General features: G+C 45.1%; 1 protein-coding gene across 1 annotated transcript in view; it reads left to right on the top strand.

Annotated features, from left to right (window-relative positions):
* The window catches only part of LOC124623089 (zinc finger protein basonuclin-2-like), a 172,638-nt gene that overhangs the window by 38,864 nt on the left and 107,281 nt on the right, over positions 1–26,493 (top strand). Inside the window, exon 3 of the mRNA XM_047148881.1 lies at positions 9,426–9,528. Coding sequence (XP_047004837.1) covers positions 9,426–9,528 — 103 coding nt within the window. The remainder of the gene's footprint in view (positions 1–9,425; positions 9,529–26,493) is intronic.

Genomic DNA, 26,493 nt, shown 5'->3' with positions numbered 1-26,493 from the left:
AACAGTGCAAACCTGCAGCCTTGGCTACCATCAGCGTTTATGTTCAAGCTTGCATTCGCTGCGACGTTTCCACATTTTTGTTAACACCTGCAAATTTGTAGGCTCCGTCCGACTCCGCATCAGGTGGCATTGTGGACAAGTACTAGGTCGGACTGATCCAAGTATCGTGCCTGCCAGTCATTGATGACTCGTTTCAACTGGCTACCCTCTCGTATGGGTCGTCACGCGCATTTTCTATCGTGTTTCGGCAGACATTTGCAGTCTGGTTTTTGAAACATTCATCACGTCTGTCGTGCAACGCATAGCGTCTATGGAAAGCGTCCATTACAAACAAAGTGATTTTTAAATCTGAATTTCATGTGCCCATTCGACAGAGCGGTCCCAAATTACTCTAGTGAAATATTCCAGTTACCTGTGTGTCTTAATAGGTACCGTAAAACACAGGGAATAACCTGGACTCTAGCAGCCACATAACTGCACTGGCACATGCTGGCTGCTACCGCCATGTATAAGCCCTGCTCAGCTGCTGTAGGAGTACCTGATTATCCTTCTTGTTTAACTGTCCCCATTTATACACATCGAAAAAACCAATAACGCACTAAACTGATTTTGGAGCCCATTATCAAATGGGTACGTAAAATTCCGACTTCAAAATCACTTTGCCTGTAATGGGAGACGGACGGACGCTTTCCATACACGCTAGGCGTCGTATGAAAGGTGTGATGCGTAGGATTTGTTTAGGCTTACTTCACCTACACATTGCAAGAACAAAATTGCAAATACCTGCAGAAACAGTACAGAAAATGCGCCTGACGACCCATAGCAGAGACACTCGGTAAAATACAGAAATTTGAAACAAAAAGCTTTTCGAATCTTGTACATCTGAAACGCTGTGCGACACACAAATTTTGAAAGATCCATTGCGAAATAGTAGTCTTAGAAATGAAGATGGAAAAAAGAATGTTTCATTGAGGTCAAAAGATTTCGAGATTTGGTGTGATAAGCTTGAAGCTGTTTCCCAGACGGATGGTTCTGAGCACTATAGGACTTAACATCTATGGTCATCAGTCCCCTAGAACTTAGAACTACTTAAACCTAACTAACCTAAGGACATTACACAACACCCAGTCATCACGAGGCAGAGAAAATCCCTGACCCCGCCGGCAATCGAACCCGGGAACCCGGGCGCGGGAAGCGAGAACGCTACCGCACGACCACGAGCTGCGGACTTCCCAGACGGAAAAATTACATATCCTCTTACTCTCCTCAAGACTTGTTCAAAACCGTATCATTGTGTAACATTCACGCATAGTTGACGTTATTAAAAGCATGGGAATTCGGCGACCATTGCGTTGCATTGAGCTGAAAATTCCGGTTTCCTGAAGCGTCACAACGAGACACGAAAGCATACGTCCTGAAGATAGCTTCTTGTCAACGTGTCACTCTGTATGGAGTTCCTCTGGTTGAGTAGCATTACGTCTACCTGCAACTACAATAAAGGAAAAGTAAAGATAACGCAGTTTTTAGTGAAGGATTGATTGTACTACACACAACATATCGTTTGAAAGTATGCTGCAGTACTGCACTACGTGTAGCCGTTTTGTAAATAGAAAACATAACGGCAGTTACTGTTTTGCTAGTCAGCAGCTCATTGTTCAAATGGCTCTGAGCACTATGGGACTTAACTACTGAGGTCATCAGTCCCCTACAACTTAGAACTACTTAAACCTAACTAACCTAAGGACATCACAAACATCCATGCCCGAGGCAGGATTCGAAACTGCGACCGTAGCCGTCGCGCGGTTCCAGACTGTAGCGCCTAGAACCGCTCGGCCACCTCTGCCGGCCGAGCTCATTGTGCTCTTTTGGTTAGAGTTGCTGACTCTCGATCACTGCGCCCTGGGTTCAATTCCCGGCCGGACTGGGGTTTTCTCCGCTATGGACGCGGTATTTCGTTATCAACAACGGGCATTTCGCAGGATTGGCGTCGAATAAAAAGTCTTGCGTCAGGCGGCCGAACTCTCCACAACGGATTTCCGCCCACTGTGCCATACGCACATTCCACTACTCTGCTTGCGTTCTCCATTGACGAGCACCATTTCTACTTTCCCTTCGTTGTGTACGTTGCACGCACGCAAATATTCAGCTAAAGACGACTGTACTGGGTGGTTGTAATTAAACACTGTTCCGGGTGCTGTAGTGCGGGCTGTATACATAGCAGGACGCTGAAACGTCATAGTTACGTTCATTAACTGGCGCACTCGTGGAGTATGCTGGAAAGAAAAATAGTAGTTCGACTTTGTGCCTGCAGGCGAAAATGTGTCGCTGTAAACAGTGAGGTGTGGATGCAGTAAAAGGATAGGAACGATCAAACGGATGATAACGCTGCTTCTGGCACGTTTATTAGGATATGGTCACAAGTTATAACATGGGTTCAGTATGGCCTCCTGACTCTGCAGCATTCTATATCCATTACACGTAATGTTTGAAAGTTGCTCGCAGCACATTTAGTGTAATCAGAGCGATGTGGCGTCGTATGCTATCCTCCAGAACACGGTCTGGATACATCCGAGATAGACACTATTTTTCAGGTATCTCCGCAGTAAGAAGTCATGTTTGTTCAGGTAGGGGGATCAGGAAGGTCATACAGCGTGATATTGTCTACAGATGATGCGGGCATTGCCCAAGGTTCTTGAAGCAAATGTTGCACCCGGTAAGTGAGATGTGGTATCGCCTCATTTTGCAGTAAAATGATGAAGCGGACACGGTAGCGTTCTTGCGGAGCTGGAATCACGTGTTGCGCTAGGTGGTCCTTATTACTTGCAGACGTCACTGTACACTTAGCGGGGCCACAGAGCGTCATCTCCTCGTAGCAAAACGGACCGAGAATGAAGGAGCTTGTGAAAACACACCAACAGTCACATTTGCGAAGTGCACTGGACGTTCCTGGACAAAATATGACGGAGTGGGACCCCATATGCTGCAGTTCGGTGCATTGACGGCACCGTAAAGAGTAAAATGTGCCTCCTCTGTCCAAAGAATATTCCCCAGCCACATTTGATCCATTTCCATGAGTGCCAAAGAATGAAGGGCAAAGTCATTGCGTTGTAACCAATCTTGGGACTTAATCTGGTGCTCATTCTTAATCTTCTACGAGATTCCAGTGTAAAATGCGTCGCAAAATGTTTTAACTGTTGACCAGGGGAGAGACAATTTCCGTATCGGAGCCTGACCAATGGCTGCAGAATTTGAAGCGTGTGCTGCACGGTCGGTTGTATCTACAGAAACTTTGAAAAATTTATGAATGACTGTGCTGATAAACCTCTACGTTATTTGATTTTCAAACAGCTGAGCACAACTGAACGTACTCAGACATTACTCTCTTTACTTATTCTGATCAACACTAAACAGACACACAATATTTTTAGCGCAACGCAATCTGACTTTCAACAATCTCTACAAAAGAATGGCCCTGACTAACAATAACCTATACTTTCATGAATCACTTACCTCACAAAAATCTCGTTACTCGAACTACTGCAGTACAGAGAGCGCCAATACTGCCAGCTAAATAAAAGCTTCTAACTACTGAAGGCACTAACTACTGATACGCATAGTCAGCAAATGAAAGATTTTGATAGAGAACAAACAATGTATTTTCCTTAATAATGTTCAAAAGTCATCATATATACCAGTTCATGACATCCGGTCTTACAAATTTACACTTTCTGGCGGACACACGTCCAGATCGTCCGCTCTCAAAACTCCGCCATCTCTTTCCCCACATCCACCACTGCTGGCGGCTCACCTCCAATTGCGCAACGCTACGCGCTGTTCACATCCAACTGCCCAACACTACAATAGTGAATATTCCAACAATGCTAACCAGCCACAGACTGCACGCAGCACAGTCAGTGATTTTCGTACAGAGCGTTACGTGGCGTTACCAACATAAAAACCTAAACAGCCTACTTACAACTTCATCAACAGCTGCCATGGGAGTGGGACACCGACCTGACCCTGCTGCACCACCCAATTCACCTAATTCATCAGATTCCCTAATCATATTCTTTGGCTTATTTATTGACATGGGGCCTCTTTGCAGTTGCTTCTGTCGGCGATATTCCCACAGTGCAGCGCTACTATTGCCGTCGTTTGACGAAACAACTTTACCAGCAGTGCACGGTTTTCTTCTCAACAGGCACTGCATTTCGTACGGAAACCCTTTACACCAACAGTCACTTCACAAAAGAACACGTGCAGCCAAGCAATAAACAGCATGCCGGTGTCAATACAGGAAACGTTTCACATTCTTACTGCTTACAGCGACATATTTTCACCTGGTGGCAGAAAGTGGAACTGTAATTTTTGTAAGCATACTCCGCGTGCCAACCGATTACCGAACGTACCTACGATTTTTCAGTGTCCTGTGATGTTAACAACCTGCTTTGCAGCACTCAGAAATAGTTCAAATGGCTATGAGCACTAGAAGTACTAACCTATGGACATCAGGTCTTCACGAGAGGAGAAGGACTGGAAAATAAAATCGTGATGTGCTGTTTGAAAGGGAAAGGTAGGCATAATGCTGCTGATGTCTTCGCAACGAACGAAGTTACGAGAAAGTCAGGCACGCTGGTTAATGACCCCCTAGTAGCTACATAACATTTTCTTTTGCTTCTGGTCAAAACATTATTATGCCAAGGTAAATGGGACACCGCGGTTTAAAAACATAAACGAGTTTAAATCAGGCTGTGGTTACTCGGAACTCGTGTGGCGAAATCAGCGCCTGCTCTGTGCGGCGTGCGTGTCGCTCGCCTGCCCGTAGTAATTATGCGGCTGTGTCAGGCCGGCCGGGGTTTGCGTAGCGTGGCGTGACGTAGCGCTGGCACCACACTGGCCGCATAAATTACCGGCGCCGCGGAGGTGGGAAGGCGGCGGTTCCCACGGCGCTGCCGGCAGCATCACGCGTGCCGCCTGCGTGACTCGGCTCGCGGCGGCAGCAGCAGCGCGGCCTACGCACGTCAAGGGCCTGCCGAGCCCCAGGTTCTTCCTTTTGCCGGCGCCGAGGGGCCCCGCTGCCTCTAGTGCCCGTCACTGCCGCCGCTCTAGCAGTGGCGCGCGCGTCGGCCGCCGGCTACGGCGGGCTACTGCTTCGCGACGCCTTCTTTCTCTGGCCTGCAGATGTATGACAGTCTGCCACTGTAAACAGATGTGCACATACAATGCAGGCCTTCATGTTCGGTATTTACTGATTTTATTTATATACCGTTGGTGTGTAGAATATATGAGTCTGGCGATATACCATCTGACTTTCGGAAAAGCATCATCCACACAATTCCCAAGACGGCAAGAGCTGACAAGTGCGAGAATTATCGCACAATCAGCTTAACAGCTCATGCATCGAAGCTGCTTACAAGAATAATATACAGAAGAATGGAAAAGAAAATTGAGAATGCGCTAGGTGACGATCAGTTTGGCTTTAGGAAAAGTAAAGGGACGAGAGAGGCAATTCTGACGTTACGGCTAATAATGGAAGCAAGGCTAAAGAAAAATCAAGACACTTTCATAGGATTTGTCGATCTGGAAAAAGCGTTCGACAATATAAAATGGTGCAAGCTGTTCAAGATTCTGAAAAAAGTAGGGGTAAGCTATAGGGAGAGACGGGTCATATACAATATGTACAACAACCAAGAGGGAATAATACGAGTGGACGATCAAGAACGAAGTGCTCGTATTAAGAAGGGTGTAAGACAAGGCTGTAGCCTTTCGCCCCTACTTTTCAATCTGTACATCGGGGAAGCAATGATGGAAATGAAACAAAGGTTCAGGAGTGGAATTAAAATACAAGGTGAAAGGATATCAATGATACGATTCGCTGATGACATTCCTATCCTGAGTGAAAGCGAAGAAGAATTAAATGATCTGCTGAACGGAATGAACAGTCTAATGAGTACACAGTATGGTTTGAGAGTAAATCGGAGAAAGACGAAGTTAATGAGAAGTAGTAGAAATGAGAACAGCGAGAAACTTAACACCAGGATTGATGGTCACGAAGTCAATGAAGTTAAGGAATTCTGCTACCTAGGCAGTAAAATAACCAATGACGGACGGAGCAAGGAGGACATCAAAAGCAGACTCACTATGGCAAAAAAGGCATTTCTGGCCAAGAGAAGTCTACCAATATCAAATACCAGCCTTAATTTGAGGAAGAAATTTCTGAGGATGTACGTATGGAGTACAGCATTGTATGGTAGTGAACCATGGACTGTGGCAAAACCGGAACAGAAGGGAATCGAAGCATTTGAGATGTGGTGCTATAGACGAGTGTTGAAAATTGGGTGGAGTGATAAGGTAAGGAATGAGGAGGTTCTACGCAGAATCGGAGAGGAAAGGAATATGTGGATAACACTGATAAGGAGAAGGGACAGGATGATAGGACATCTGCTAAGACATGAGGAAATGACTTCCATGGTTCTAGAGGGAGCTGTAGAGGGCAAAAACTGTAGAGGAAGACAGAGATTGGAATACGTCAAGCAAATAATTGAGGACGTTGGTTGCTAGTGCTACTCTGAGATGAAGAGGTTAGCACAGGAATGGAATTCGTGGCGGGCCGCGTCAAACCAGTGAGTAAACTGATGACAAAAAACGTAGTCTGAGCATGTTAATTGAACAGGATATTGCGATACTATCCGAAGCTCGTGGTCTTGCGGCAGCGTTCTCGAACCCTCCCTCCCTCCCCCCCCCCCTCCCGCGCACGGGGTTCCGGGTTCGATTCCCGGCGGGGTCAGGGATTTTTCCTGCCTGGAGATGAGTGGGTGTTGTTGTTTTTGTCATCTTCATCATCATCATTCATCCCCATTACGGTCGGAGGGAGGCAACGGCAAACCACCTCCACTAGGACCCTGCCTAGTACAGCGATGCGGGTCTCCCGCATCGTCCCCTGCGCTCCTCGGAGTATGAGACATCATCATCATCATCATCATCAGAAGTGCTCAGAGCCATTTGAACAGGAGAAAGAGATGATGTCAATAAGTCGGACAGAATGAGTGAGTAAGAATTGGCAAGTGAGAGTGAATGTGTATGAGCGACATACAGCGATGGACAACTTGGTGGGGGTGGGCGAGTTAGAGTTAGGGCAGCTTTCGGCAGTGAGAGGCGAGTTGGACTTTTCTGCTGGTGGACGTAGTACCGTAGAAGAGTCGGCGCCCTTTGCTTTATTAAGCATCGAGACACGCGACTTGTGTAATCTGTTGCGATTGTTTTTATATTTTTAATTTCTGTAGCCTCTCTGTACATCTTGGGTTAGTAATGAGTGAAGTTTGATAAATACAAGGTACTGTAGAATCGAATTTCTTGTTTCCCTGATTCCAGTACCGCAGTGGTACTGCAGATTATTATTATTGATATTTTTTTAACTGTCGTGAAATGAGTGTAATGTGAGTAATAAAGATTCTGGGCGTATGTACAGGGTGGTCCTTTGATCGTGACCGGGCCAAATATCGCACGAAATAAGCGTCAAACGAAAAAACTACAAAGAATGAAACTTGTCTAGCTTCAAGGAGGAAACCAGATGGCGCTATGGTTGGCCCGCTAGATGGCGCTGCCATAGGTCAAACGGATATCAACTGCGTTTTTTTAAATAGGAACCCCCATTTTTTATTACTTATTCGTGTAGTAAGTAAAGAAATATGAATGTTTTAGTTGGACCACTTTTTTCGCTTTGTGATAGATGGCGCTGTAATAGTCACAAACATATGGCTCACAATTTTAGACGAACAGTTGGTAACAGGTAGGTTTTTTAAATTAAAATACAGAACGTACGTACGTTTGAACATTTTATTTCGGTTGTTCCAATGTGATAGATGTACCTTTGTGAACTTATAATTTCTGAGAACACATGCTGTTACAGCGTGATTACCTGTAAATACAACATTAATGCAATAAATGCTCAAAACGATGTCCGTCAACCTCAATGCATTTGGCAATACGTGTAACGACATTCCTCTCAACAGCGAATAGTTCGCCTTCCGCAATGTTCGCACATGCATTGACAATGCGCTGACGCATGTTCTCAGGCGTTGTCGGTGCATCACGAGAGCAAATATCCTTCAACTGTCCCTACAGAAAGAAATCCGGGGACGTCACATCCGGTGAACGTGCGGGGCAAGGTCTGGTGCTTCGACGACCAATCCACCTGCCATGAAATATGCTATTCAATACTGCTTCAATCGCACTTGACCTATGTGCCGGACATCCATGTTTGAAGTACATCACCATTCTGTCATGCAATGAAACATCGGTAGAACATTATGTAGGAAATCAGCATACATTGCACCATTTAGATTGCCATCAGTAAAATGAGGGCCAGTTATCCTTCCTCTCATAATGCCGCACCATACATTAACCCGCAAGTGTCGCTGATGTTCCACTTGTCGCAGCCATCGTGGATTTTCCGTTGCCCAATAGTGCATATTATGCTGGTTTACGTTACCGCTGTTGGTGAATGAAGCTTCGTCGCTAAATAGAACGAGTGCAAAAAATCTGTCATCGTCCGGTAATTTCACTTGCGGCCAGTGGCAGAACTGTACACGACGCTCAAAGTCGTCGCCATGCAATTCCTGGTGCAGAGAAATATGGTACTAGTGCAATCGATGTTAATGTAGCATTCTCAACACCGACGTTTTTGAGATTCCCGATTCTCACGAAATTTGTGTGCTACTGATGTGCGGATTAGCCCCGACAGCAGCTAAAACACCCACTTGGGCATGATTTGTTGCAGGTCGTGGTTGACGTTTCACGTGTGGCTGAACTTCTCCTGTTTCCTTAAATAACGTAACTACCCGGTGAACGGTCGGGACACTTGGATGATGTCGTCCAGGATACCGGGCAGCATACATAGCACACGCCCGTTGGGCATTTTGATCACAATAGCCATACATCAACACAATATCGACCTTTTCCGCAATTGATAAACGGTCCATTTTAACACGAAGCAAATTCCGTCCGCACTGGCGATACTACGTACATAAACGTTTGTGACTATTACAGCACCATCACAAAGCGAAATAAAGTGGTCCAACTAAAACATTCATATTTCTTTATGTACTACACGAATATGTAATAAAAAATGTGCGTTCCTATTTAAAAAACCCAGGTGATATCCGTTTGATCTATGGCAGCGCCATCTAGCGCGCCAACCATAGCGCCATCTGGTTTCCCCCTTCAAGCTAGACGAGTTTCGTTCTTTGTAGTTTTTTCGTTTGATGCTTACTTCGTGAGATATTTGGCCAGGTCAATATCAATGGACCACCTTGTATGTGCTGTTGTGGTTCGCTGCATTGTACAAGTTAGGGAGAGTAATCCACTCCGATCGTATGACTAGACTGCCATGTGAGGACGCTGAACGAGGTATGTTCTTGTTGCAGGGCTTGCGGTGCGCGGCGCCCGCCTGCTTCTGCCCTTCCTTCTGCCCCGGCCAGGAGGTGATGCGGTCCTGCGACTCCTGCGGGCACGGCTGGCTGTCCCACGGTAAGTGCGCTGCACGCTCTGTTCGTCCGTAAGTTCCTGCCCATCATTCTGCCTGCTGCCAAACTGGAGTTGCCCGCCGCAGCTGCCTATACTCGCAGCGGACTAGATGCAGCGCTATTCGGCACTTGTTAACAACTGCTACGGAACAGCGAGAATTCCACAGCTAAACAACCTCTTCCAAGCTAATTCTACAATAAAAAATGGCCAGTCTTAGTGGTACACGTAAAGGTGCTGTCAGGAAATCGTATACGATATTCGTGAGCGCCTCTAACGACTCTTTAGTTGAACTTTGACGAGTTACGTCTTGTTGTACGTTAGTAAGTAACGTTTTCAAATCATAAAAATTCTGAGTAGGAATTAAAATCCATGGAGAAGAAATAAAAACTTTCAGGTTGGCCGATGACATTGTAATTCTGTCAGAGACAGCAAAGGACTTGGAAGAGCAGTTGGACGGAATGGACAGTGTCTTGAAGGGAGGATATAAGATGAACATCAACAAAAGCAAAACGAGGATAATGGAATGTAGTCGAATTAAGTCGGCTGATGCTGCGGGAATTACATTAGGAAATGAGACACTTAAAGTAGTAAATGAGTTTTGCTATTTGGGGAGCAAAATAACTGATGAAGTAGAGAGGATATAAAATGTAGCCTGGCAATGGCAAGGGAAGCGTTTCTGGAGAAGAGAAATTTGTTAACATCGAGTATAGATTTAAGTGTCAGGAAGTCATTTCTGAAAGTATTTGTATTGAATGTAGCCATGTATGGAAGTGAAACATGGACGATAAATAGTTTGGACAGGAAGAGAATAGAAGCTTTCGAAATGTGGTGCTACAGGATAGTGCTGTAGATTAGATGGGTAGATCACTTAACTAATGAGGAGGTATTGAATAGAATTGGAGAGAAGAGAAATTTGTGGCGCATCTTGACTAGAAGAAGGGATTGGTTGGTAAGGCATATTCTGAGGCATCAAGGGATCACCAATTCAGTATTGGAGGGCAGCGTCGAGGATAAAAATTGTGGAGGGAGACCAAGAGATGACTACACTAAACAGATTCAGAAGGATGTTGGCTGCAGTAAGTATTGGAAGATGAAGAAGCTTGCACAGGATAGAGTAGCATGGAGAGCAGCATCAAACCAGCCTCTGGACCTAAGACCACAACAACAACAAACCATGACGACTTTTTAAGACAATGTATATTGGATAAATGATAGCATCTGTCGTAAATACTGAAGTTCTTTATTTTACAGATAGATTTCGTCACTATGTGGCCATCTCAAGTGCAAATTATTCGAACCTTGTATGGCCACATCATAATAGCACAGCATTTTCTGTGAGGTATAATGTGTACTGTGATGATTACTTCCAACATATATCTTCACTTTTACTGAATATCATTAGTCGTTTTACTCACTGATGAGTGTCGCGACCTCATTTTCTCATTCATTCTTACGTAGTTAAAACTTCAGACAGACGTGTCTATCCACAGCGATCTACGGTCTTTCTTAATATGGTGTGAAGAGGCTTCTTCGCTTGATCCAACCATCTGTTTGCTGCTCTCCCACGTGGTCTTCTACCCGCAGTTTTTCCCTGGTCTTCTCTCAGTTATCCCCTTTCCTTCTCAAGATGTGCCCAAGGAATTGAAGATATCTTTGGCTGACACGAGAAGATAACCTTCTCGTGATTTTAAGTTCTTCTATTATTGGAGCATTTTTTCTTTTTTGTGTCCACGGTACACGTTGCATCCTCCGCCAACACCACATCTCGAAGACATCAATACGGCTCTTATCACTACATTTCACGGTCCAGGTCTCCCATACGTGTAAGAATACAGGAAACACCAATGCTTTTACCAGGCACATCTTGGTTGTCTCGGATATTGCCCGATTCTGCCATATCTTAGTGAGTTTGATCACTGCGGCTCGGCCAAGAATGATTTATTCTCCTATCTCTGCAATTGATCAGAGTGCCTACATATACATAACACACACTATCTCCAGATTTTTTAGGAATCCTGTAAGTTGGTTTCGATCGCTGACTTGACGATTTATAACCATTAGTTTGGTTATTTTCATGTTTATCTCTAGGCCAAGTTTTATACTAATATCTTTCTTTACTGCTGAGAACAGATTACCAAGTTCTTCCTCACTTCCTGCTATTAGTATAGTATCATCTGCGAAGCGTAAATTGTTGATTTTCCTGCCGCGAATTGAAATCCCACCGTCCCAGCCATCCAGCGCTTTCCTGGTTAAACACTCTGCATAGATATTCTAGAGCTGAGTTGACAGTATACAACCTTGTCTGACGGCATAAAAAAAATGGTTCAAATCGCTCTGAGCACTATGGGACTTAACTTCTGAGGTCATCAGTCCCCTAGAACTTAGAACTACTTAAATCTAACTAACCTAAAGACATCACACACATCCATGCCCGAGGCAGGATTCGAACCTGCGACCGTAACGGTCGCGCGGTTTTAGACTGTAGTGCCTAGAACCACTCGGCCACCCCGGCCGGCCTGTCTGACGCCATCTGTCACATCGAAAAATTCCGAGTTTTCACCATCTACTTTTATGGTTGCGGTATGGCCTATTATAAAGACCTTTTAGTAAGGATACCATGTATTTTCGAATCCCAGACTCGTTGAGCACTTGCCCAATTTCTCCCACATGACACGGCCAAAGGCCTTTTTATAATCTAGGAAGCAGATGTAGGCAGGGACACAAAACTCATAAGAATTCAAGACTGCCTCTCGAGTATCTTTACCCGCTTGTTCTGCAGATATCTGAGACTGCAGAAAATTTTTTAGAAGTTGATTTATTGTATGCAGGAGGACTTCACTAGCATATCATATTAATGCTACGGTGCTATAGTTGGAGGAGTCCCTATCAGATCCTTTTTTGTGCAGAGGAATTAGGACAGAGGTAGTCCAGTCTTTAGTTCATTCACCCTTTTTCCACACATTACATGTTAAATGTAGGGCATGCATGCTTTCCTCTCCCATCGCAGTCAGCATTTCTGAATACATTAGTTTTTAAATTTACAGAGGAGCCTATCTTGTAACCTTAGCAGTTGCCGATCCGATGCACGGTGAGCTTTTTAGGAGGTCGGATGCGGTAATGGTACGATTTGTGTGACCTGGCGCTGAAATATGTAACTAAAAAAATTCGCTGTCACAAATTGATGTCGAAAAGAACGATGTTTCTGTATTGCTGGAACCGTCAGCGGTTATTCAAGTACTTCTTAAAAATCGTTTACTGTCCAGTACAGTCAAACATGATTTCTTGTCAGAAAGGACACAGTACGAAATAATTAAAGGGAAACCACCGAGTGAAACAGATGTGATATCTGGCGTTATCCAAGCAACTGTTGCAGGCCCTCTGCTGTTTCATACAAGGGGATTCAGCAGCCTCTACTTCCCAGGTTTTATACCGCCCGCAACATATCCTCATCGAGTGACAAGTATCAACTGAGGATGACACGGCGTTCGGTCGGTACCGTTGCGCCTTCAGGCACCCGATCGGACGGAGTTTAGTTTTCGTTTAGTGCTTACGTATCTCCGCTGTTGTTTCATATTTAACGCCTCGCTGTATACTACGTCGTGTTGATTTTGCTGCCCCCGTATTAATCTTAAGGAATTTGGCAGTAATCCGTAGAGATGCATTAGCTAGAAAGACTTTGCAAGAATTACGACTGTGGCCGTGAGGACAGAAATTCGCGATCCCGTTCCTCGTAATGCAACCTGCTGCTGTTGAAAATAGGGTGTGCTGCGACACAGACCCTGGACGGTCTGATTTGTGTTCGCGCATTCTCCCTCGCGGAGTCCACGGCTGCCCCGAGGGCAGATGGCGAGTATCCCGGGTCTTACGGGGCGTACTTCCGAGAAGGAGGCGCCGGCCGCCGGCCGTTAAGTAAGTCCGACTTTAAAATTAGCCGGCGGCCGAGTCGCTGTATATTGATACACTGGTCCCCGGCTCGGGCGTTTAATATAGACGCGCGCGCGCGGCGTTTCCGCGACGGCGCACTTCATCAGCGTGTAAACACGGCCCGGGCGGGCGCCACTCTATTTTACGACGCCGACGCCGCTGTCAGCCTCGCTTATAGTGGCGGCGCCGTCTCGTCACGACGCCGGGCCAACTCAAACAGCGCGCGCGACGCGCAGAAACAATTAAATGCGGTGAAAACAGCGGAATTCCCTAGCGGCCCATCGTAAACACCGACCCGTCCGCTAGTTCTGTATTTGTGTTCCTAGGCCAGTATTTCGCTGCTTCCGCGAACGAAATGGACTGAGGTGTCAGACTTCTCGTACCGCTGCCTGCGATTAGGGTACAATTATTTTTGCTCGTACTCAGGGAGTTCTTTTGTGCTCAGAATGTAAACAGAACTGAAGAAAAAGTGAGTAAGCCCCACGGCACGTCCCACTAATACCGTGTAAAGGCGGGTTCCCTCCGGGCGTGAATGCGGATGTGTTCTATGCTTTCGCACTTGCTGTCATGCCAAGACAGAAGTGACCGCATGAGTCGTGGGTTGTGGCGATTTCACACGGATTGAAGCGCCGACGAAAGCGTGATTCAGCCGGCTATGAACGAGCTCCCTATCGAGGCTTTCGGTCCTATTTTAGCACAGAGAAAGAATTGGTTGGAAAAACGGAAGAGAAGACGATGGTGCGTTAGGAACTGGGTGCTTCAATGAAAATCGGGGTAAAGTAATTTGGTTGACATGGAATTAAGAAATCATTGTCCTGAAGATTTCGAAAACGTATTACGACTGTCTCAAACTCAGTTTGACTTCTTTTGGAACGCATTCACCAATGACTTCAAAATCTGATACGATCACGTGACAAGTAACTTTACGCTATTTGGCCGCAGGAGAGACTATGAAAACTTTGAAAATTTATTCCGTGTTCCAAAAATATAAAAAAGAACTCACCCAGCGCAGTAAAGTTCCAGAAACAGTTAACTTTCACTAACTTGATAATAGGCCTTTTAATGTCACTAACTTCTGAAGACTTAAATTTATATTCCATGTTAGCAAATTTTTCTCTTTCCGTTATGCTTTTCTTGTCACTGCCAGTCTGCATTTTATATCAGTTCTTTTTTGGCCACAATCATTGATTTTCCTCCCCATATACCAAAATTAACTAACAACTTTTAGTGCCTCATTTTGTAATACAATCGCGTGATTCAATTCGATTGCGTCCCATTATCCTTCTTTTACTTTAATTAATATTCATCCTATAATTTCCTTTCGAGGCGATATCTATTCTGTTCATCTTGTAGCCTAATTTCGTTCCGTTCATCTCATCTTCCAAGTCCTTTGGTGTCTCTGACAGAATTACCAACTACATAACCCAATCTAGATATCTAACATTTGCACGCTCACATAGATGTTGTTGCTGAAACTCTTTTACGAGTCTCATGACCTCTATATTGTGGCGTCCCGCCGATATCCCGTTACGCCACATTTCACTGCCGATGCGGTCAGCCCTGTAGTGCTCGAAGTTACTGCTCCTGTCCTGTCACGCTATAAAGGCTGCAATTACTTTCACCTGTATAATATAACGGTCGTCCCCACTCAGTTGCTATAATGTCACAGATAATGACAGCCTTACTTGGAATAACACTCACCATTTAAACAGCCCACGTAACCGGATCTCTTGATTTTTGAATAATGAGAGGCTTTAAGCGTAAAGGTCACATTTAAAGCAGTTTAAACGTAGTCGTATATGGATAATGTTTTTAAACGCCTGGGTCAGTTATTAACACGAAAGTACGAATAGTACGTTGCATCCCGACTGAAATCTTATTGATTACTTCACGCCGACCTCTTGTTAAATATTCATTGTTTATTGATTTTTACTTTTTAGTATTGTACATCGCCAAGTTTGATCGTGACGTGAAAAATCGCGAGTTAATGATACGAGTAAGTGGGAATATCGTCTAACAAGTCGTAATGCATGCATCAGACACTTCTTCGCTGGCACTGTCTTTTTTTTCCAATATTGGAGAAAAGACTGGGTGGTTCTGACTTGTCTGCGTAGGGTACGTTCTTCGTTAACTGATCCTGAATTCGGAATTTTTATTGTGGTCGCAAATGATAATTCACATATCGATTTCGGTTACTGTACATTATACATTCATCTTCAGATCCGGAAAGGACGGAATACGACTATTCGCGATCTGTCTTACATATGCCAGATATACGGAATATAAAAGAATTAAAAATGAGTAAGCCGGCAGCTGTGACCCAGCGGTTCTAGGCGCTTCAGTCAGGTACCGCGCTGCTGCTATGATCGCTAGTTCGAACATTGCCTCGGGCATGGATGTGTGTGATATCCTTAGGTCAGTTAGGTTTAAGTAGTTCTAAGTCTAGGGTACTGGTGACCTCAGATGTTAAGTCCCATAGCGGTTAGAGCCATTTAAAACATTTAAAAATTAGTAAACCATAACAAGCTTTCTTACGATAAGAAACGCTTACAGAAGGTGATGAAAAGTATCTGGACACCCTATGTAATGTAGAGTTGATTACTAGACGTCACAAGGGCAGTACCTGGCAGTAGAACAGTAGTCGGGGGGGGGGGGGGGTTATTGTGTTTTCTGTATAGCAATAACAGCAGAACGGGTCGGTCGGGAGTGTGCAGTGAGTTCAAGCGTGGACTACTCATGGAATGCAGCTTAACAGATCCATCAGGAACATTTCAAACTTCCTAAGTTGCCCATTTCGATTGCTGATGATCTGATTGTGAAGTGAAAACGCGAAGGAACAACCGTGCACTGTCGGAGAGCAACCGTCGAGTATTGTCGAGAATCAGCGAGAGAAATCATTCGTGAGTTCCAGTGTGGTAACACAGCTAGGTCAGTGAATGCGCGTAGAGAGTTGAGATGACAGGGTTACAATGGTCGAACAGCTTCTCATGACGCACACGTTTTTATGTTCAGTGAAATGGTGTAATGAGCGACGCCACTGGGCAGTCCACGAGTCTACATCTACATGGATACTTGCAAATCACATTTAAGTGCCTGGCAGAGGGTTCATCGAACCACATTAACAATTCTCTATTATGCCAGTCTCGTGTAGCGCGCGGAAAGAACGAACTCCTATATCTTTCCGCACGAGTTCTGATTTCTCTTAATTTACGTGGTGGTCGTTTCTTCTTATGTACGTCGGCGTCAACAAAATATTTTCGCATTCGGAGGAGAAAGTTGGTAATCGGAATTTCGTGAGAAGATTCCTCCGCAGCGAAAAATCCCTTTGTTTTAATGATATACATCCCACATCCTGTATCGTTTCAGTGACACCCTCTCCCCTATTTCGCCATAGTACAAAACGTGCTGCCCTTCTTTGAACTTTTTCGATGTACTCCATCAATCCTACCTGGTAAGGAGCCCACACCGCGCAGCAGTATTCCAAAACAGCACGGACAAGCATAGTGTAGGCAGTCTCCTTAGTAGATGTGTTACATTTTCTAAGTGTCCTGCCAATAAAACGCGGTCTCAGGTTCGTCTTCCCTTAAGTTTTTCATAGTTTTAATTTCTAGGTATTTAGTTGAATTTACGGCCTTCAGATTTGACTGAGTTATCGTGTAACCGAAGTTCCTTTTAGCACTGAGGTGGATGACCTCACACTTGCCGTTATTTAGAGTCAATTGCCAATTTTCGCACCATACAGATATCTTTTCTAAATCGTTTTGCAATTTGTTTTGGTCTTCTGATGATGGTGGTGGTTAGTGTTTAACATCCCGTCGACAACGAGGTCATTAGAGACGGAGCGCAAGCTCGGGTTAGGGAAGGATTGGGAAGGAAATCGGCCGTGCCCTTTCAAAGGAACCATCCCGGCATTTGCCTGAAACGATTTAGGGAAATCACGGCAAACCTAAATCAGGATGGCCGGAGACGGGATTGAACCGTCGTCCTCCCGAATGCGAGTCCAGTGTGGGTCTCCTGATGACTTTATTAGTCGATAAACGACAGCGTCATCTCCAGACAACCTAAGACGGCTGCTCAGATTTTCTCCCAAATCGTTTATATAGATAACGAACAGCAAATGGCTTATAACACTATCTTGGGGAACGCCAGAAGTCACTTCTGTTTCACTCCATGATTTTCCGTCAGTTACTCCGAACTGTGACCTGTCTGACAGGAAAACACGAATCCTGTCACATAAGTGAGACGGTATTCCATTGGCATACAATTTCACCACAAGCAGCTTGTGTGGTACAGTGTCAAAAGCCGTCCGGAAATCCACAAATGGCATGATGGGAATTAGTATTCGCGTTCGCGCGACGAAGCCCACTTTCATTTGGATAGGCTCGTCAATAATCAAAATTGGGGTATTTGGGGGACAGAATCCGCATTTCGCGACCGAGAAGTCTCTTCGCCCCCAACGGGTGACTGCGTTGTGTGCAGCGTCCAGTCACGGAATAATCGGTGCGATTTTTGTTGGTATAACGTGAACGTTTTGGAAAATGATTTCATTCCCATTATCCGAAGCGACCCTGATCTCGACAAGAATCGGTTCATGCAAGACAGAGGTCGACCCCATCGAAGAAGCAGAGTGATTTCCTGGAGGAGCAGTTTCGGAACGACTGGGGTATCCAGAGGCCACTGGTATGGGCCTCGATTGGCCGCCATACTCTCCGGCCTTGAACACATGCGACTCCTTTTTGTGGGGCTGTATTAAAGACAGGTGTACAGCAATAATCCCGACACCATTGCTAGGGAGGTCATCGACAGCATCGATGTTCCGACATTTCAGCGGATCATGCAGAATTTCGCTATTCGTCTGCGCCACATCATCGTCAATGATGGCAAGCATATCGAACATATCATAACCTAAATCCGAATATCTGTAGTGACGTTTCATGTTGAATAATAGTTATGCACACCGTAGTTAGTAAGTAATTTACGATCTTTTTCGTAATTCAATAATTGTCATCCGGAAAGTGTACACTACTGGCCATTAAAACCGCTGCACCAAAAAGAAATGCAGATGATAAACGGGTATTCATTGGGCAAATATACAGGGTGAGTCACCTAACGTTACCGCTGGATATATTTCGTAAACCACATCAAATACTGACGAACCGATTCCACAGACCGAAAGTGAGGAGAGGGGCTAGTGTAACTGTTAATACAAACCATACAAAAATGCACGGAAGTATGTTTTTTAACAAAAACCTACGTTTTTTTAAATGGAACCACGTTAGTTTTGTTAGCACATCTGAACATACAAACAAATACGTAATCAGTGCCGTTTGTTGCACTGTAAAATGTTAATTACATCCGGAGATATTGTAACCTAAAGTTGACGCTTGAGTACCACACCTCCGCTGTTCGAACGTGTGTATCAGAGAGCACTGCAACATACATCGCGTTTCTACAGAATGATCTGCCAACGTTGCTCGAAAATGTCCCACTGGAAACGCGTCGACGTATGTGGTATCAGCATGATGGTGCACCTGCACATTCCGCAATTAACACTAGGCTGACCCTTGACAGGATGTTCGACGGGCGTTTCATAGGACGTGGAGGACGCATAAATTGGCCAGCTCGGTCTCCTGATCTTACACCTCTGGACTTCTTTATGTGGGGTACGTTAAAGGAGAATGTGTACCCTGATGTGCCTACAGCCCGAGAGGATTTGAAACAACGTATTGTGGCAGCCTGCGGTGACATTACACCAGATGTACTGCGGCGTGTACGACATTCATTACGCCAGAGATTGCAATTGTGTGCAGCAAATGATGGCCACCATATTGAACAACTATTAGCCTGACATGTCGGGACACACTATTCCACTCCGTAATTGAAAACGGAAACCACGTGTGTACGTGTACCTCACCCCTCATGGTAATGTACATGTGCGTCAGGGAAAAAGACCAATAAAAAGGTGTTAGCATGTGGACGTAATGTGCTGTTCCAGTCTCTTCTGTACCTAAGGTCCATCACCGTTCCCTTTGGATCCCTACGCAATTCGGTGCTCTCCGATACACACGATTGAACAGCGGAGGAGTGGTACTCAAGCGTCAACTTTAGGTTACAATATCTCCGGATGTAATTAACATTTTGCAATGCAACAAACGGCACCGATTACGTATCTGTTTATATGTTCAGATGTGCTAACAAAACTAACGGGGTTCCATTTAAAAAAACGTAGGTTTGTGTCAAAAAACATACTTCCGTGCATTTTTTTTATGGTTTGTATTAACCAATTACACTAGCCCCTCTACTCACGTTCGGTCTGTGGAATCGGTTCGTCAGTATTTGATGTGGTTTACGAAATATATCCAGCGGTAACGTTAGGTGACTCACCCTGTATTATACTAGAACTGACATGTGATTACATTTTCACGCAATTTGGGTGCATAGATCCTGAGAAATCAGTACCCAGAACAACCATATCTGGCCGTAATAACGGCCTTCATACGCCTGGGCATTGAGTCAAACAGAGCGTGGATGGCGTGTACAGGTACAGCTGCCTATGCAGCTTCAACATGATACCAGAATTCATGCGAGTAGTGACTAGCGTATTGTGACGAGCCAGTTGCTCGGCCCCCATTGACCAGACGTTTTCAGTTGGTGAGATATCTGGAGAATGTACCGGTCAGGGCAGCAGTCGAACATTTCTGTATCCAGAAAGGCTTGTACAGGACTTGCAACATGCGGTCGTACATTATCCTGGTGAAATGTAGGGTTTCGCAGGGATCGAATGTAGGGTAGAGCCACGGATCATAACACATCTGAAATGTAACGTCCACTGTTCAAAGTGCCGTCAATGCGAACAAGAGGTGACCGAGGCGTGTAACCAATGGCACCCCATACTTTCACGCCGGGTGATAAGCCAGTATGGTGATGACGAATAGACGCTTCCAATGGGCGTTCACCGCGATGTCGCCAAACACGGATGCGACCATCGTGATGCTGTAAACATAACCTAGACTCATCCGTGCAGCCAGGTTCGTCGTTGAGTACACCATCGCAGGCGCTCCTGTCTGTGATGCAGCGTCAAGGGTAACCGCGGCTATGGTCTCCGAGCTGATACTCCATGCTGCTGCAGACGTCGTCGAAGTGTGCAGATAGTTGTTGTCTTGCTAACGTCCCCATCTGTTGACTCAGGGATCGAGACGTGGCTGCACGATCCGTTACAGCAATGTGGATAAGGTGCCTGTAATCTGGACTGCTAATGATCCGAGGCCGTTGGGATCCAGCACGGCGTTCCGTATTACCCTCCTGAACCCACCGATTCCATATTCTGTTAACAGTCATTGGATCTCGACCATCGTGAGCAGCAACGTCGCGATACGATAAACCGCAATCGCGATACGCTACAATCCGACCTGTATCAAAGTCGGAAACGTGATGGTACGCATTTCCCCTCCTTACACGAGGCATCACAACAACGATTAAGCAGGCAACGTCAGTCAACTGTTGTTTGTGTATGAGAAATCGGTTGGAAACGATCCTCATGACAGCACGTTGTAGGTGTCGCCACCGACGCCAACCATGTCTGAATGCTCTGAAAAGCTAATCATTTGCATATCACAGCATCTTCTTCCTGTCGGTTAAATTTCGCGTGTGTAGCACGTCATCTTCGTGGTGTAGCAATTTTAATGGCCAGTAGTGTAAGTGTTCCAGTGTCCGTGAAGAGGCGTATCCAAGATGGTGGGTTATCGACTTTGCACAATACCTTCATGGCACCCTTGTGTAGAGTAAACACGGATGTTTCACCGTAGCCGCAGTACAGTCATCTCCCCGCGCATAGCACCGGGCAGCCCTCCCAGCTCATCGTCAGCATGCGACGCACGTACCTCCATCAGCAGTGTCATATTTGGGAGGTATGCCAGAGCGCGCGAGAAAGCAGCTAGACACGCGTCACCAGCGTATCAGATCCGCCGGCCCCCGAACAAGGCCAACCCGGCGGCCGCGAGCGTGGGATTGCAGCCGCTGCGCCCCTCACGTGGACCTGCGACGCGGACGAGCTGCCGCTACAGTTATGGCCGCGTAATTACGAGGCGCCGGCATAGCTGGATTTATGCAGAGCCCGCGGCCGTCTGTTCCGTGAGAGCGAGCTGGTGGGCGTTCCCAAGGCCGCCGCGGGGAGGCGCTGCTGTCTGCACCGCTGGCGCGTCCGACATTTGAAACCTCCCCGACTCTACCACCAGAATCCGCCTCGCGCTGACATTTCCGACCGCAGAGTCACTAAAATCAAATACAGGGAGTTTCAAAAATGACCGGTATATTTGAAACGGCAATAAAAACTAAACGAGCAGCGATAGAAATACACCGTTTGTTGCAATATGCTTGGGACAACAGTACATTTTCAGGCGGACAAACTTTCGAAATTACAGTAGTTACAAGTTTCAACAACAGATGGCGCTGCAAGTGATGTGAAAGATATAGAAGACAACGCAGTCTGTGGGTGCCCCATTCTGTACGTCGTCTTTCTGCTGTAAGCGTGTGCTGTTCACAACGTGCAAGTGTGCTGTAGACAACATGGTTTATTCCTTAGAACAGAGGATTTTTCTGGTGTTGGAATTCCACCGCCTAGAACACAGTGTTGTTGCAACAAGACGAAGTTTTCAACGGAGGTTTAATGTAACCAAAGGACCGAAAAGCGATACAATAAAGGATCTGTTTGAAAAATTTCAACCGACTGGGAACGTGGCGGATGAACGTGCTGGAAAGGTAGGGCGACCGCGTACGGCAACAACAGAGGGCAACGTGCAGCTAGTGCAGCAGGTGATCCAACAGCGGCCTCGGGTTTCCGTTCGCCGTGTTGCAGCTGCGGTCCAAATGACGCCAACGTCCACGTATCGTCTCATGCGCCAGAGTTTACACCTCTATCCATACAAAATTCAAACGCAGCAACCCCTCAGCGCCGCTACCATTGCTGCACGAGAGACATTCGCTAACGATATAGTGCACAGGATTGATGACGGCGATATGCATGTGGGCAGCATTTGGTTTACTGACGAAACTTATTTTTACCTGGACGGCTTCGTCAATAAACAGAACTGGCGCATATGGGGAACCGAAAAGCCCCATGTTGCAGTCCCATCGTCCCTGCATCCTCAAAAAGTACTGGTCTGGGCCGCCATTTCTTCCAAAGGAATCATTGGCCCATTTTTCAGATCCGAAACGATTACTGCATCACGCTATCTGGACATTCTTCGTGAATTTGTGGCGGTACAAACTGCCTTAGACGACACTGCGATCACCTCGTGGTTTATGCAGGATGGTGCTCGGCCACATCGCACGGCCGACGTCTTTAATTTCCTGAATGAATATTTCGATGATCGTGTGATTGCTTTGGGCTATCCGAAACATACAGGAGGCGGCGTGGATTGGCCTCCCTATTCGCCAGACATGAACCCCTGTGACTTCTTTCTGTGGGGACACTTGAAAGACCAGGTGTACCGCCAGAATCCAGAAACAATTGAACAGCTGAAGCAGTACATCTCATCTGCATGTGAAGCCATTCCGCCAGATACGTTGTCAAAGGTTTCTGGTAATTTCATTCAGAGACTACGCCATATTATTGCTACGCATGGTGGATATGTGGAAAATATCGTACTGTAGAGGTTCCCAGACCGCAGCGCCATCTGTTGTTGACAATTGTAACTACTGTAATTTCGAAAGTTTGTCTGCCTGAAAATGTACTGTTGTCCCAAGCATATTGCAACAAACGGTGTATTTCTATCGCTGCTCGTTTGGTTTTTATTGCCGTTTCAAATATACCGGTCATTTTTGAAACACCCTGTAGCTCCAGTAATCGTACACGTACAGCAATGCTGGGTGTTTCACGCTGTGCTATTATGGATCTTTGCACTTTACAGCCCTGGTCTTTGAACAGGACCGGCATAAGGCCCCAAACGACACAAGCAGATGCTCGGTGCTTGTAAGGTGCGTCTTACGCGAGGAAGACATTTTTACCAGTTTTAATAAATTATTGTCTCGTATTGATGTATTCACGATAGTTAGGAAGTGCTGTAGTCCGTAGCCGGCCATGAGTCGGAGAGCATTTCCCACGTTGGCTGGCTAGGTGACGCAGCGACCACATGTCGCGCGTAGTGGGGTGGGGCTCGGCGCTGGACCGTAGCAACAAGCGTCAGCCTCGGAAATATACATGACGGGAAGTACCGCCATCTTGGCGCCAAAGTCACCGATTTTATTTACTTATATTTAATAATTAAAGTCATTTATGACAACATGAATACTAGGAGGAGCCTCTGGATGTTTAAAGCTATTTATCATAATTTTGCCTCGTTAAAATTCACACCCGTTCATTAACAAATGCATATCTTGGTAAGTACGAACTTGATCGGAAATCCACGAACTGTGATGAAACTAGTAAGAGGTACGGACTACGCGCCAAAGTCGGCAATCGCTGTTACGAGCTCTTCCTGTCTTGTTCGATGGTCGCCATGCTCTCGTTTACGAGTAGTTTGTGACATGAGTGTTTCATTATTGATCTAATATGAATAAAAGTGATATTACGGCATTCTGAATGTTAATTTCGAGTAAATAGATACCGCAAAGTTGATCGACAGCAGTTTCAGATAATTAGCTTCCACCGACAGAGACATCCAATGCGCTATTGAAGAATTTGCACGAGACGACATTTACGAGAGCTGCAATGCGCACAGGTAGGAGGAAATCCGACGACACTACCCACCAAGGCGGATCAAGGAAGGTCCGACTTACACTCGCAAAATTCCGGGCGGAAATGCTGACCAGTTATACTGTACGCCACATACACCACCCTCTACGGACTCGCGGCTAAGCTGAGTAATAACAGTATTGTTTAGAAGCGAGGGGATCTTGCATGCTCCAAGATGGGCGGGGCTCCGGAGGCGCCCTAGTGCAGAGTTCGAAAGCGGAGTGTGCTAGAATTAATAGCGAAAACTGACACAGGTTGAAATATACGATCCACACAATGTAAGACCGTAAAAGAGCCGTGAGAAAGATATTTCATAATATACGTTAACATGGAGGCTGTCATGAATTTCGGATCGAAAAACTGATTTCTCAAAAATATTTCTTTCTTCTGTAGAGTATTATCTAAGTTGTGTATAAATTTTATCTTCATGGTAACCTTAAAAATGCCTGTGAAATATTAAAATAATGCTCTGCCCTCGTAGCCACGCCCACCTTTCCAGACGTCTGGGATACTGCTTGCTTCAGATGACTTTTTGTGAATGTATTTGGCTGACAATTACTTTTAGGGTGAAATCTGTCTCTGTGGCTGACAACTTCGGCGCATGTGGTTTGTTTACGTTTCGATGATAGGAACGCGTACTAATATGTGGTGACTGAAACACCGAAACCTTTACGTGGAACTGAAGAGCATAACGGAATGTGAGAAAACTGTGTTTAAGCAACGTAGGTTTCACAGAAACAGTTTAGATGCAACGAGGTGTGCTATGTGTGTATACTATTTTCACAAACTATCCGTTGTCGAAACGCCGACGCATAATATGTGCGCGAAAGACGAATGGTGTAAGCATAACATTAGAAATGAAACCTATTCACATAACCATTCACTAACAGAATCTTTTATGAATAGAATTAAGCTCACATGCAGGTGTCTTAGAAACTCCGACTAACTGAGAAAGTGTCTTCATGGGAAAAGACACAAAACAAATGAAAGCGTAAGCAAATTAATTTGGATTAGATGCTCAAAGAGAGCTTAATTTACCACAAACAGGTGTCTACAATGTTGCTTTATAAGTCAATGAGGGGAATAACGACAAATTTGATATGCTTTGTAGAGTGTACATCCAGGTGTGTTTACTGCATCTATCAGAGCATGATTAATAAGCCGGATAGGACACTGTCTGACCTATAAATAGTATCCAGACAGATTGGAAGGCAAGGGACGAAAAACCTTTAGGATGATAAAGAGTTTAAAATACGGTCATGTTATTATATGTTATAAATCCTAAAACGCATTTTCTCAGTTTTACATTTTTTTGCGTTGTTAAAAGCCTTTTCTCAAAAAGTGTATGAATTAATGCCATGAAATTTTCAGGCGACGTTCGAAACATGTCGCTGTGTCATTGGAACTAAAGAATTACCTTCAATTAAATTGCGGTTTATAACTTGGATGACCGGAAAAAAATACGTAATTTTGATTGTGAAAAAATTTAATGTTTCGTAAATATCAAAATTTTAAACATAAACTAATAATTGTAGATCAGCGATCTTATGATCCTCTTAACACCCTACGATTATGATTTCAAACCTATTGCGTGATGATAAAATCAGCTAAGGCTTTTTATAAAAGGGGAATGAAAAAATTAAAATATTTGTGTTTGTGGCAATGTACTGAACCATGGTTTTTTACTATATTTTGACATTAAAACGCAGGTATTTTTCTCCGTACATCCGAAAGTTCAGAATTCTGACTTACTCATTCTGGGTGCAAAGATTTCTAAAGGAATGTTTACATTTTCGGTAACATCCCCCTTTCTTGTTAAGCCCCCCCACTCCACCACCCCCCTTCACCTCCATCATCACAGACTTCAGTATCGAATATTGTCGTGATTAGTATAAATGCACTTGAAATCTAAATTTCTTACTTACGACCGTGTCTAATTGAGCTAAAACTTCATGCAAGGCCTACCTTAATAAGAAACACTACTTCACCTGTCAAAGGAGCTGTTCCACGTGTCGTCCTCACATTTGGAATCATTACTGTACTTGTCTCTGCTGTTAGTTGCAAACTCTGTCAAACACCCCTGATCACGCGTGCTCCCATTCTTTAACCGCATTAGTGGAAGTGCTGTACAGTTAACCTTTGAGATGCTCAAATATGGAAACGTCTTCCTGCCACTTCTGAGTTGTTAAACGGTTACTAAAAGGTTATTTCCGATCTTACCATCGTCTGTCCAAATCACTGTAGACCAGAATATTGTTTGGGACACTTGTCGACAGAACGCATCGACGTAACTAGGAAATGCGCTGCTAGGA

This window comes from Schistocerca americana, chromosome 7 (genome assembly GCF_021461395.2).
Source record: "Schistocerca americana isolate TAMUIC-IGC-003095 chromosome 7, iqSchAmer2.1, whole genome shotgun sequence".
In the NCBI taxonomy this organism is placed as follows: domain Eukaryota; kingdom Metazoa; phylum Arthropoda; class Insecta; order Orthoptera; family Acrididae; genus Schistocerca; species Schistocerca americana.
The sequence above is the reverse complement of the archived record's forward strand: the minus strand, read 5'-3'. Positions and strand labels throughout refer to the sequence as shown.